Source organism: Homalodisca vitripennis, chromosome 4, assembly GCF_021130785.1.
Source record: "Homalodisca vitripennis isolate AUS2020 chromosome 4, UT_GWSS_2.1, whole genome shotgun sequence".
In the NCBI taxonomy this organism is placed as follows: Eukaryota; Metazoa; Arthropoda; class Insecta; order Hemiptera; family Cicadellidae; genus Homalodisca; species Homalodisca vitripennis.
Genome location: NC_060210.1, coordinates 143918509 through 143933195, shown reverse-complemented (window position 1 = coordinate 143933195; position 14687 = coordinate 143918509). Strand labels below are relative to the sequence as shown.

The 14687-nt window shown below is 31.7% G+C and overlaps 1 protein-coding gene across 1 annotated transcript in view; it reads left to right on the top strand.

The window, feature by feature from the left end:
- The window catches only part of LOC124360257 (metabotropic glutamate receptor 1-like), a 64667-nt gene extending 61594 nt beyond the window's left edge, over nucleotides 1–3073 (top strand). Inside the window, exon 15 of the mRNA XM_046813700.1 lies at nucleotides 67–3073. Coding sequence (XP_046669656.1) covers nucleotides 67–347 — 281 coding nt within the window. The 3' untranslated portion in view covers nucleotides 348–3073. The remainder of the gene's footprint in view (nucleotides 1–66) is intronic.
- The last annotated feature ends 11614 nt before the right edge of the window (nucleotides 3074–14687 follow it).

The window sequence follows — 14687 nt, the reverse complement described above, 5'->3', positions numbered from 1 at the left end:
TTTGCTTATTGTTCTACACTTATTTTAATTTTATTTACACTTATAACAGTCGAATATATGTTACAGCAAAGACCACATGTGCTGAACAAACACAGCAGCGATTGCAGACAAGCGGCGTGCAGACTGACAGAGAGTTGCTGGCCAGTCTTTTAGACGAGAGACCCCGATGGCTCATTCTCAGTCCCACGGCTTTATTGATGGCCGGTGGCAAGAAGCGGCCCAGGGTGAGGGTCAGAGAGGAATCGCTCAGTGAGGACGACGAGAGTGGCCAGCTCAAAAACATCACCATACGACTTGGTAGCAGCACTCCCAGCATGGTCTCAGATTGCTCTGATTATTTCTTGTAATACGTAATCGGACGCTACTTTATTCTTTAAAAAACTATTATATCAGTTTTTATTTATCTTATTTTATGAACTGAATTAATCAAATTGTGGTTCAACTTAAAATATAAATTAATGGTAAGGTACCTCTGAACCTTGGCTATGTTAGTATTGGATCTTTTATTGAGTATATTAATCTGATATTCACAAATCAAGTAAAATTATTATAAATTTTCCTAAACCAACATCGTAAATAGTAGTTGTGTTGTGGCTACCAGCGGCTAACTTTATTTTGAAGTTTAGAATGTTTAGACGATCTCGATGCTATCTCCGTTGCAACATTTGACTGTGGGAGCCTAGCCTTATAGGCTATAGGAATAGGCCTACCATCCTGTATAGCGTCAATATTGTTGGAATAGGTCTACTACCCTATATTGCGCTACCGTTTTTGAACCAGATCTATCATTCTGTATTGTGCCAATGCTGTGGGAAGGTCTGCCATCCTCCATCATGCCAGTGTTGTGTACTTATCTAACATCCTATATCCTGTTACTATTTTAAAATCAGTTCTACCATTTTTGCCCAGCTCTATCAGCCTGTATCATGTTACTGCTGTAACCGGATCTAACATCCTGAATCGTTCTATTGGTGTAAGACCAGGTTTACTATCTTGTATCGTACTACTGCTGTAATATAATACCACTGTTGTAGAAATAGACCGTTCATCCTACATTGTTCTGCTGTTGTAGGAACAAGTCTAACATTTTGCATCGTGTCACTTTTTTAAGATCGAGCCTATCATCGTGTATCGTGTCACTCTCGTAGGAACAGCCCTACTACCTTGCATCGCAATACCTGTATAGGAGATCAGGCCAGACGTTCTTTCATGGAAATACTGCTTACCGGACTTACCATACTGTATTAAATTAAAGGAATCCTCTAACTTCCAATCCACATATAGTATTTGTTTCTTGAAATGTGTGAACAAAGTACCTGATTAAAAATAATACCATATGCACAGCATTATAGAACAACCGATTCAAGTCTTCAAAAACTTCTTTTAAACGATTAAATAACGTTGTAGTTCTACCTTAGCAACACATAACAACTAATGAGTTACCGATGATGATTCTGTTGGCGGCTACTAAATGCCTTAACAGGACGATATGTAGTACAGCAGTAATATTAATAATATCATTGGTAATTAATTGTAATAATCTTAATATTTCAATGTCACCAAATGGAATATCATTGGATTTCCATGTCTCCTCCCACTTCGCTGAAAGTCAAAATATCCTTCCTTCGCTGAAAGACACTTACCACCTCTGCTTGTTGAGAACTTATCGTCCTAGGAACAACAGTTTGATCATAATTCCGTTGATAGATATGCCTATTATAAATGTCTGAAATGAAATGACTTTTCATAATTTGTAAAACTAATCCTTCTTGCCTGCTAAATCGTTTTACCCACACGTTTAAAATAAAACATATCTTTAATTTCATTACTGTAATAATAAATAATTTTTTTTTAATATGTTATTCATAATCCAGTTTTATATAAAATCCTTCCGAAAATGAAAATGACTAAATAATTTCGAATGAAGATTTAAGCTCTATAAAATATAGGTCATTGCAATGGATCTACAACACCAAACCTTTAGCGAATTCGAGTAAATATTTATAATAAATAACACCTAAATAATATAGAAGTAAGTCATTGTGATAACTTTCACTTATTTTATCCCAGAATAAACGTAAAGTATAAGGATCATGAAAAGAATAGGTTTTAATATTCGACTTGGAAGGTACTCCTTAAGTCTGATAGACAGACTCGAGAATGAATTTATAGTCTTCTTAAGTTTGCAAGAGTGTGAACTTTAAACTAATTTCTATAAAAAACCAATCAACTTAATATGTATATTAATTGACTAAAACTAACTGAGACAATTCTAAACAATATAAAATGTTGGGTATTTTATACAAGTTCCATGTTAATTTATGATAATCTTTACAAAATATCAGGTGTAAAAACTATTTTATATAGTATATTATAATATGATATAAATAATTTGTGGTTAAATGTTTAATATGTACAACTTTACAAATTTTACTAATCTTATATTATAAGATTCTACCTATAAAATATCATTATGAGTTTACAAACACACGTATTTCTAAAACTATAGGTAAATACCTTCTTTTATAAACAAAGATATGAGTAGTACTCTCTCATTGTTTTGATCGACAATCAAAATTAATAGATATTTCTTTTAAACCTTTCTAGTAGGCTTACCTATAGCGACAAATTGTGCCCCTTTCAATATAGGATATTATATTTGTAGCTGAAACATTTAAATATTTAACTCCATATCGTGAAAAATAAATATATATGTGTGTCGTAATACATTTTAAAAGAGAACTATATGAACAGAACTGTGTAGTCTAACGTAAAAGTAGCTAGTATTATACAATTTTTACCTTTTTCTAAGTTAGAAACTTAAAACACAAATCAATATAAACAGTGGAATACTTCTGTAAGTAAATATTTTTAATCTAGTGATATATTTACACATTATACTATGTAAAATATTAATAACCTAGTCCTAATAGTAAATGTATGTGAGTTCCGGGCTGTTTTTAGTACTTATTTATATGATATCAAACTTGTTCTAGTCAGGATTACAATTGAATAAGGTACAATATTGACGTGCGATTGTTTTGTTATTTTAATAAAAAAATTATTTTAAAAATTGTGTTACATTTTTTCCTTTGCCAAATCCTAAACGTGTATTACTTACCTATTACTGAAATTGCATCATATTTCTACAAATTTCTAAATAAACAATTTAAAAAGCCTTGCATTGTGTATTGATGTAAATAATAAATCAATTTGTTATGAAGACGTCCATACTTCTATTGATGCGATATGATATTTTATCTTATGATATCTTATTTTATCTATGATATTTTATCTATTTTGTCTAGCTAATCAATAAGGTCCCTGAAGAGATCAAACAATTGAATGACCAAAAAAAAAAATTAAAACTCGACTAAGACATCTTTTGCTGTCGAGGGTGTTTTACTCAGTTGACGAGTTTATGGAGAGCCGCTGGGATGAAATTCAAAACTAACACCATCAATCCTCTGGTTCTGGTGTGGCAGTGGCAGGATTATCTGGTGAGAATGAAGATGAGAGTGAATGAGAGAACCATGTGACTGTGTGCGTGAGTGAATTAAGTGTAGGCCTACCTTTTTATTATTTAAATATTTATTTGTGACGTTTGTATTCAATTTTATAATTGTTACCGCAATAAAATATTATTATTATTATTATCTTTTCTTATATGTGTTAGATCGTTGTAGGTTATTTGGAATAGCCTTCACACACGAAATAATAACTCGTATTTGGTAAGAACAGCACAATTAAATTGAAGTAAAAAGATTAGCAATGTAAAAAGAAGAAAGCATTAAATACGCATTACTCTTGTACTCTGTCTATTGATGCTTTACAATAACTAATTTTTATGAACGTTGATAACGATTTACCTTAACATATTACAAACATATCTATGTAATCTAAGTGCAGTATGAAAACTATTCACTGAATATATCGTTTGGCTGAAAAGCATTTCCTCGAAACTTTCTCCAGATAAAAACTTACTAAAACGAAGAACATGAAAGCGAACCAATAGGGATGTGATTTTGAAAACAGCGAACTGAATTCTAATAATTCAAAATTGTACGGTGAATTAATACAAAAGATATGTACGTTGTATACGTGGATATAATGATATTGAAATATACCAGACACTGTCTCATAAGCATACGAGTCTAGATCGTTAAGTAAATAAAGAATATGTATTTGCGAATCATCGGCGTAAAGAAGTATATTTTAATAACTTATGATTAATTAATATAGTTTATGTAAAGTGAGAAGGCCCAAGAACGGAGCCCTGTAGAACAACCCTCATAATGGTTTACCAGTCATACATTTTATCCCCTTCCTTTACACAGGTAAAGTGTCCAGTGAGGTAAAGGTTGGCAGTGGATCCTGACACAACTTTTTGTGGTTTCGTATGACGTTTTTATTGCCATGATTTTATTTGTAGATTTTTTCAAATTCTTAACTTTAATATTTCCGTTCACACCTGATGAAAAGGGCAGATATCAGTGACAAAACGCAGAGTTAAGGTTTTTGATACATATCACCATGGTGAATATGCGACATTATATTAGTCTGTCAAACTAATCAGTTTTAAACAAAAAATTGAACTTCGGGAAGATAATATTTATTTAAGTCAGTTTAGGTCAATGAAACATATATAAATCTGGAAATGTTATAACTTAATTCCATCTCGTAGTGATTTGTGAGTCTACTCCTTTCCTTCACAAACCTAAAACACTACAGAAAAAATTCAGTTCAGCTATTAAGGATTCAAGAAATTCTAGCTTCTGGCATGTTGACTAGGTACGTCAAGAAATTTTAGCAATCAAAGCAAAGTTCAATGAACTCAGTTGTTACTTGATGACGTAGTATAAACTACATTTCACTAAACAATACAACCGAGCTCTGATGCTCGTCCAAGTTGAAAATGACGTAATAATGTGGTTTAAACATAATTACTCATTGCTCACTAAAATAAAAAAAGTTATTAAAAAAATAAAACTAAAATTTTATTGTCCAAAACTGTTGAATATTTAGATGTGGCTTTCATTTACCAACAACGAGATACAAAAGTATTTGACACACGATATTGCTGAACGAAGACATAACGAATGTGATGAAAGGTGAATGATTTAATAAAGTATAACCCTTTCAATGTAAGCCTCATTACACCAGGTCCTCTTGTTCTGTGCCGTGTAACTGTGTCTGGTTAAGGCAGTGTCAGATCTGCTCACGAGAAGTACTCAGGTGAAGCGCTCTAATGAAGAGTGTCCCGACAAAGCGCTGGTTGTAGCGACAAAAGCATGATGCTTGGCTTACTGTTTTCCTATTTTTTTCTCATATAAAGTACTGCATTTTGTAATAATTTTCTACAGATTTAGTTACTCTGTTTATTTTCTATGGATTATTATCTTTATATTTCTTTCTCTGCAGTGCACAAGGTGTTGTAAAAAATATATTTATTCAATGTAAATTGCGTGGTACGCTGAACGTTAAAGTTGACCACAGGTGTTTAGAAATATACCTTTATTGGCTGATCATTAACACGTCTATTACTCAAGGTAGTGGAACAATCTGTCAATCACCGGGATATGTCGAGAAGGAATCGACATTAGAACAACATATAGAATCAGATTTCATTAAGACATATTGCATACAGACCAGTTCATTATACTTGGTATTAACTTTTTGATTGATATAAAAGCATAAGAAAGTGCATAAATTAAATTCTAAATAAACGTAATCTTCATATTTTTTGCAATCTAAGCTATATGCGTTGTAACCCGTTCATCTTGACATAATTTAATAGCTAGATTTCCTCTAATGATACTTTAAATATCAAGATGGCTACACTTTATAAACACAAGACCGTTGCCAGAATGATGACAGGCCCTACCCCGGTGGGACTGAACACCTCGCAGTTGGAACCGGTACAAAACATTACCGGTATATTGGGTGTATCACTCATTGCAAGGCACCCTCGGGACTGGACTGAGACAGCTGAGAACAATCCGGCAGGGAAATATATAATTTTCTCTTATATACTTTGTATTTTCTAAAATTACGGTCATTAGACAAGGGTTTAGGTTTTAGCTTTTAGTTACGCTTTCGATAAATCTAGACTATTACTATCAATGTTTTCTTGTTACACATTTTTTTCTTAATATTGATTTCAAATGAAACTACTATATTACAATTGAGGTGAATAACGTAACATTATATACTATGCTTTTAAGAGTGATTTATCTCAGAATTTTACTAGTAGTTTATTTACAGAAGGCAATAGAATAAATTGCAAAATCAAAATTTCTTTCAATATATGCCACAAAGTAGTCACAATAATTTAAATTTTTGACTGCTAAAGCGTATTGAGTGTTCTTGGAAATAAATCATCTCCATCACTTATCTTCCGCAGCCAGTGAAGGGATGTCTGTCTGACAGGACATCCAGCACTATGCAGCCTCGGGTGTCTACTAAGCACGCTGCCACTTCTCTCCCACCGCTGCTACCTCTGTTTGTACTTAAATATTTAATGTCTCATTTAGCGGCGGCTTCGCTACAACCTCTTCTTCATCAATCATTATTTGTCATGATTTCAAGCTTTAACGATAAACAAGGGTTCTTATGCAGGAACTTTCAACACTTCATAAAAGTACACTATTCAGGAGTAGGGATTATTGCCTATCATGTTCTTTTAAAATGTCTAACGATACTGTATATGTTTTAAATATGCTATCCACTGAAATTTTTGTAAAAAGTTATTGCAGTTTCTAGTTTCGAACTACCTCAGATTAACTCGGTATCAAATCAATTAACATCCCCCTAAATGTTCTTAGAAACTAATGTATCGTGTGGATAAAATGTCGTTGAAAAGGTAAAGTAATAAATCGATAGTAACACTAAAATATTTCACTTCAAAACCCTATCGACATGAACTTGTTTAACAATTAATGTGCTGCAAGATGGGTGTTTGTCTGTAGACTTTTCGTGGATGTAAACTGATTTATGTTTCTCCAGCTATTAGCAGAACACACACACACACACACACACACACCGTTATTGGTCAAGGTCAAGACAAAAACATTTCACCATATACATATATAAACAGACAGGTGGTAAAAGAAAGCATCGGAAACAATTTTTTATATGCTGGAAAGTGTTGTCTTTATCTGAGCAATAACGTGGTATACCTTTGTCCAGAGAATTACGGGTCACCCTGTATATGTATATATACATTGTTGAAAAGAAATCTGTCAATATCCAGGATATAACTATGCTCAAGTTGTGCATTACTACGAGCATCCTATCTCCAGTCATTTAATTATACTGTACCTGTACAGTTTACAAGAAGAACGGTCTCAGATCCAGGTCAGGAGGTGTCTGGTATAACTACTATTCCTGGAACAACTTGGCACTAGGGATGAAATTCCAAATGTGTTTTATTGGTTAGTCTTAAATCAACAAGACGATCTCCAATGCTTTACATATACTTAGTTACTAAACACATCCCCTCCCCCATTCTCTTGCCAGCAGATTAACTTTTCTAAGACAATTTGTAGATGTACAGTATATAACTTTTTCTTTTCATGTCGCCACGCTCCTTCTTCTAAAAGTTTGCGCTTCTTATGTCTGTTCAAATTTCGAGTATGTATTAAATAGTATAAGGAACATGTTATAAACATGCATCGTAACTATCCTATCCTCTTTCCGTGACGTAGATTATAAAATATATTTATAAAAAATTAAAATTTTTTGCGAACGATACGGATAGACGAGAAGTAATAACAACGAGAGTATTAGTGGTTTTATATGCAAATCCAAACTTAGGTGAGTAAAACAATTGGTTAGAATACAATTTAATAAGTATTTGTTTAGTGGAGATTTTTATTTTCATTGTAAAATATAACTCGATGAACTACGCAGATAAGAATCATCAAAGCACGTGCTCTCATAATGTGTATTTTTAAGAATACATATGATAAAAGTGTAATTCAATGTATTATTCCAAGGGTCAGACCTTGATCCGCCTTTCAAGAAAGTTTTGATGTTAAATGGTTAGTTTGATTAAGAGCTTGACGAATATAGAGTTCTTCATATTAGCAAGACATAAACTAATTTAGATGCCTAACCTAAGTGTGCATCATTGTAAAACTGAAAGGTGTAATACATTATTAAAAAACAATGAAAGAAGTACGTACATTATTCATCTTCTTCTCTCTTTCTCTACAAATATGAACGGGCAGCTACACAAAACATCGGTATGTGTGGAGCTTTCACTACCAACTTTTACTACCATTATATGATGAACAAGTCAGTTTCATAAAAAGTTTTCCCTCTCATCAGCGAAATATCTCACTATCCATATGAATTCTTATCTAATAATATTTCCTTTTTGCGTAATTTGTGAAGTAAGGTCTGTAAGTAACATTTATAAAATATATTAAATTATATGAAATATATTTGTGTGGCTCTTGATTAATATAGTCTAAATTTCGTCATTTCAACAAGATTTTACGTTTTAAAATAAATTTATGAGAGGAGTTATTATAAATAAAACTTTTTTTAACTGTCTTCAACATTTATAAAGAGATGTAAATTGTTACTGCTTTCACATGTGTGTACACTGTGTCTATGTTTTTTTTTAATTTTTAAATTAAGTGGATGAACAGTTTAAACATGAAACATTATAAAATTGAAGCATCAGCAGTCCTTTATTCGATGGAAAGGAAAGATTTACACAAAGGGAGCGTGTGAAGATAGAAGTAACGGTCATTGTACTTCTAAACGCCACTGATTTTCAAAGGTAGACTTACGAAAAAAGATCTTATAAAATGACAATACGTTGTTCTGAAGTTCATATTTTTCAAAATATCAGTAATGAATTTTTCGTTGCCATGCTTTAACTTTATTAGGAAATATAAATTTATGTTTTAAATGCAATTTATTCCTAAAAGTTATTAGTTATTACTATTGGAAGTAATTCGTTTTTATAATCGTAATATGTGTTTTAGAAAAACGAGCATTATTAAAATTCTTGCATAAGGAAATTACTTAAGTCCATTTTAATTGTATCATGAATCTTGGATCCACGAAAGCTAATAAACACGAAATAATTTTGACTATTAAAAGACGACCACATCGGAACGTTGCCACAGCCAAACCCGATAACCCCGACTTACCTAAAACACCTCCGGCCTAATTAGATTTAAATCGAAAGATTATTTAATAAATATAAACTCCTTCATATAAAGGTTACGTTTGTGCAACTTCACGACTGGTTTTAGCCATCAAAACAAAAATGTTAGTAATTCAATTTCCCTAGCGGATATCACCTCACTCAAACTGGGAGTACGTGTCTCTCTCAGCCAAGTTAAAAAAAACCAGGAGTGTTAGCGTGATACTTGTTTTTGTACTATCCTTCATTTAAGTTACATAAACTTATAACGTCTTACATAAATGTATAACTTTTAGACCTCGTTGTAATTACTAATATATCAATCTATTAAGAGCCTAATGAACCGGTACGGGATGTTAGTATAATGTACGGCAACGTATGACATATCTTGCTATTGCTAAGCCCTATTGCTGTTCTGTGCTCTACTCTATTTTTGGATTTTTTGTGATATCGTTGATATTGTACAGGGTTTTCTTTTTTAATTGTATGAAGTATTTATATGCCTCAGAATATACAGTTAATGCTCCCTCCGAAAAGTCCTTAAAAATTCTCAATTGGTACATCAGGATGTATTTCAGAGGCCTATCGACCAAGCTAACACTGTCTCTTGCAACTAGCAAGTACCCTGAAAGTAAAGCAGTTACTTGGGTGATTGTCGCAAATCATTATAACTGCTGTGCAGTAGCACAGTGGTAGCACAATCAGTAGATTGAAACTAAGGTAAAGTTGCTAAACCATACGCTTGTTCTGCACAATTCAGACTGCTGGCTTACGTAAGATTCTGAAATTTAAGATTATTCTATCTTCTTATTTCTAGGCTTGATAGTTATCTAGTTCACATTAATTATTTCCGCAATTTTGTATACTACTTAAGATTTTGTATGCCCGCTATCTGGAAATCTTAAGAGATATAAAAAAACACGCAAAAGCAAATACTATTGTAAATGACCTGAAAATAATAAACTTTTTTATAGTGTTTTAGTTCATAAGTTATATAAAACAATTATTTTTCAAAACTTTGAATAGCCAGCATATTTAGACTTGAATAAGAGATATGAAATTAATCAAAGAAACAAAATATTGAAAATCATACGAACGATGTAATATATCTGCCTTAAAAATGGGTTATTCAATATCATGTTTATAAGCTTGCGTTATACTGCTCATGCCCATACATTTTATATGAATATATACACATATCATGAATTGACAGATATCTTATTACGGATAGTTCAGTTTAATGTTCAACATCCAGAACATAAAATGGTGTTAAACAAGGGAGTGATTTATTAAAGTATAACTATTTTACAGTACGCCACATTAAACTACATCCGCGTGCAATGTGACTGGTGGCGGTGGATCTGCTCACGAGAAGTACTCAAGTGAAGCACTCTAATGAAGAGTGCCACAACAAAGCGCTGGTTGTAGCAACAAAGGCGTGATGCTGGGCTCACTTTTGTTCAGATGTTTTGTCTCAGATCAAGTACTGCAGACAATAATCATTTTCTCCAGTATCCTTTACTTTGTTCTTTGTCTAAGGATTATTATCTTTATAGCTGTTTCTTTACAGGTATGTAGTTATAAATTATTACTCAACTTACAAAATACCGCACTTTTAATTTACCAAATGAAAGAATATTATTCAAATAAAATATTACAACAAAAATTAGTGGTAGTAAAGTGCAAATTAAATTAAATTTATTACAATTTCACACACATGCTTTTTGGTAAATAACATTCAAAAGGACCAATATAAATTCATCTAGAGGTAGGTTTTTTAAAAAGTGCACATTTTAAATTAATGTTTTGAGACGGCACAAACTGTGAAAGTTGAGAATAACAAATTGCTTTTGTTGAACTGGTACGGAAATTAACGCATGCTTTTGTTAAGTCCTGTATGTTTTGACCCAACGCGCGAGTTAACGACAACTATTGAGAAATTGTGGTTTCAGTAAAGTGTGGACTTAACTCATAGCTTTGTTTTTAATTATTTGTGTTTTTTCGTTACTTAATTAAAAGAACTTAATTAAAAACAATGCCTATCTAGAAATTTTAGAATTATCTATTATAAGCAATAAGAAAATTGCCCAAATTAAATGCCTCTGTACCAAAGGAGACAGACACACGCAATGATAGATAGTGTAATTGCCTTATCAAATATAATGCATGTGCTAGTTTTAATAAAACCGAAGACCAATCACAGATTTTTCCAGATGATGTGATAGTTGCTTAATGACGCCAGCTCGGTATGCAAGTGTATGCCTGACAATTGTTATATATAAATTTACACATACATTTTTGCATCTATACACCTTGCTGTGTCCAATTTTCTTCACTGTCAATGCAAGTGTCACTAAGGGTGGTCTCCAAACGATATACCAAGAACTCGTTGACCTTAGAGAATGCCTTAAACTCTTAAAAGTTTGAAATAATTCTTTAACGCCTTGGAAGTTTGTGAATATTCAATTAAATTTGGCAACTTATTCATAAATTGTAAACATACCTGTGAAGGCAAGTTTTCATATGATACCGTAGTGTATTTCAAAGTTCGGTAGCTGTCTCTGCCTCTTGTCTCATACCCATGTACGTATCGGGTTCTTGATAGGGTCAATTGAAATAAGATGATTAAACTGTTTCCCAAATGATTGTACTTTGAGTGAACAGTGGTAAACTTTTAAAGCTGATTGACAAAACTCTCTAGTGTTAATTGATGTTAGCAATTATTTGAATAGCTTTCTATGAAAACTTGAGAACCCTTCAAAATTGATTGTATGCCCAAGCTCCACATAGAATTAGTTTGTATGTGTGGGAATACTAGACACCGTACAACCGTCATCAACCTGAGTTGGGCAGTGTTCGGTGAAAAATCCAAAGGAACATTTCCTGAGACTTATTGTGTGCATACTGCAGTAATGTGAACATTCTAATTCAACTCTCCATTAGACTTGATCTTTTCTATATTGGATTCTGCCACAATAACGAACAGCCCTTATTCTGAATACATTGTTAGAAAAACCAATTCAATATGTATGATTTATTTTAGTTGAGAGAAGTTCGTTGAGACATTGAGGCTGGGGAAATATTGGATACAGTTGCTCAGGTCAACGGAAGCCTATTGTTCCAAGACTTCACGAGTTTCCCGTGCATAAACGATGAATCAATGTCACTAACATAGACTAGAATCAGGCTGAGAATAGAACCTTCAGAGACCCCATAATTCATTTTAATAGTGCTTAGAATTTTATTAGAGATCTGAACAACTTGTCCTTTGTGGCTTTTAAATAAACTGAGCCACTGTTTTGGTTCGCCTCGAATGCCATGGGATTCCAGTTAATCTAGCTGTGTATTATGGTTGAACGCCTGGGTAGCAATACACTTATCCAAAAATGGGATTTGGACATTCTAACGCCTCCAGAATAATTTCGGCAAGACTCCTGCATCTATTATCAATTTTCTTATTAAAAATGAGAGTACTCTTTCTTTTATCAAAACGTGTTGCACATATTTTTTATATATATATATATATATATATATATATATATATACGTTTTTGTATTGTTAGTTGCAACAGATTGTTAATTACATCTAGGAGTTTGAAGTCCGAAAACACGTTTTATAGTTTCATAAATATAAAAAAAATGCAAAAAGGAATATTTGGAAAATAAAACTAGACATAGCTGAAGAGGTAATTACTTACAAAAGGGAATTATTTGAATATATTGCCCTCGTCTAAATGAAGTAAAACAATTGTTGCACATACATTGAATACGATCTCTTGAATCCAAGGTGATAGTAAAGTAGAAACGATATACCACATATTTTAATGAACTTAAATTTACATACTTCAGTACAGCAATCCCAGAAATTTTGATGTTGGGTTTGAACTAAAATAAAACTTTATAAACTGGGACGAACTAGTGGTTACATACGAGTATTTGCAAGTGTTTAGTACACTGGAGCTTCAAAGCTTTGAAACAAAACTATACATACCTATACAATTATACATCTTATCCAAGCTACCTCCAAGTATCCAAGCAACTTAACTCCTCGCATACGTTAACGATGCTTTCCCACGTTAGTTACATTTTTAATAGGGATGGGATGATCGAATTACTCAGAAGCTGAAAACTCACAAACGCTGAATCAAGAGAAAAGTTTGTACTTTATGAAACACGCACGCTTTCAAAACAGGTTTATCCAGGAAGAATGTGATGTAACAGATTGATCCTTATAACTTATGTAGAGTTTTACAGTATTTTTAATATCCATACTTTTAGAAAATGGCTGATATAAAATAGAATATTTATAGTCTTTATAATACTATAGTCAACGTTTAAAATGTTTTTGTAATTGTACATGAATAAGTCTACTTCTTTATCAATGTTTTTATACAAGCCAGTTTTTTTTTAATTTATGAAGAACTGTTTGTCTATAGTAGAAAATAATTAAGTTTATTATATATATATATATATATATATATATATATATATATATATATATGTATATAAATAAATAATAATATAAATAAAAATAAATAATATAATATTTATATATATAAAACTTTTAAACGTAGTCTGTTACCAACTCCATTTACCTATAATTTTAAAATTACTTAAAAGTAATAAATTCGTTTAATTAAATGGTTTTTATATTGCATGATATTATAGTCGCACATTTTCAAGTGGCAAGATTGCATTTTCAACGTAAAACTCTTTGAAAATAAAAACTATCAATGAGATGTAGACAAATAATTAATAGTTAATGCTCGTCCGTTAGGTAGTAATTGAGGTCAAACCACTGCTTAGATACAAAAGTACAATATAAATTAAATGTTCTATTATAGTGTTGATGTTACTGCAGAGTCAAAGGATTTTTTGATTTATTAAATTACTGGAGCGAAATATTATTACAAAAACAGCAAACATTCTTAAAATATATATATATATATATATATATATATATATATATATATATATAAAAAACACACACATGTGTAAATTAATATAATTAAAATTAATTACTTTTAGAAACTAATGAATAGTAATCTTATTGTTTAAAATATATTAAGTTTAAAAACATCTGTTGTTTACTCACTATTTTACAATCTAAAATTGCTGGTAGATGATAAAAACCTTTAAATAATCAGAGTACAATCATACGACTAACTATTATAATGCTATGAGCTATAAATTTGAAATTTTGCATACAAAATTGATGATGACAATTTACTTTTGCCAACTTGTAAAGATATATATTCCAGCAATAAGTATTTTTGTTCATGTTTGAGGAATGGTTCAACATATGGCTCAACTATCAGATCAGTCTTAAGGCTCAAGAATGAGAACCTCATAATCTAAGACTTGTACAAGAAAACAAAACTATTAGTGTTTACATAAATGTTTTTGGATTTTGAAATATATCTAAAAAGACCTATCAGTTTTTGTGAATGGAACTCTAATTCTACACATTGTTATAATATTATTAAAATATTATCGTTACGCACAGTGTCAAAGTTATGGAGAGT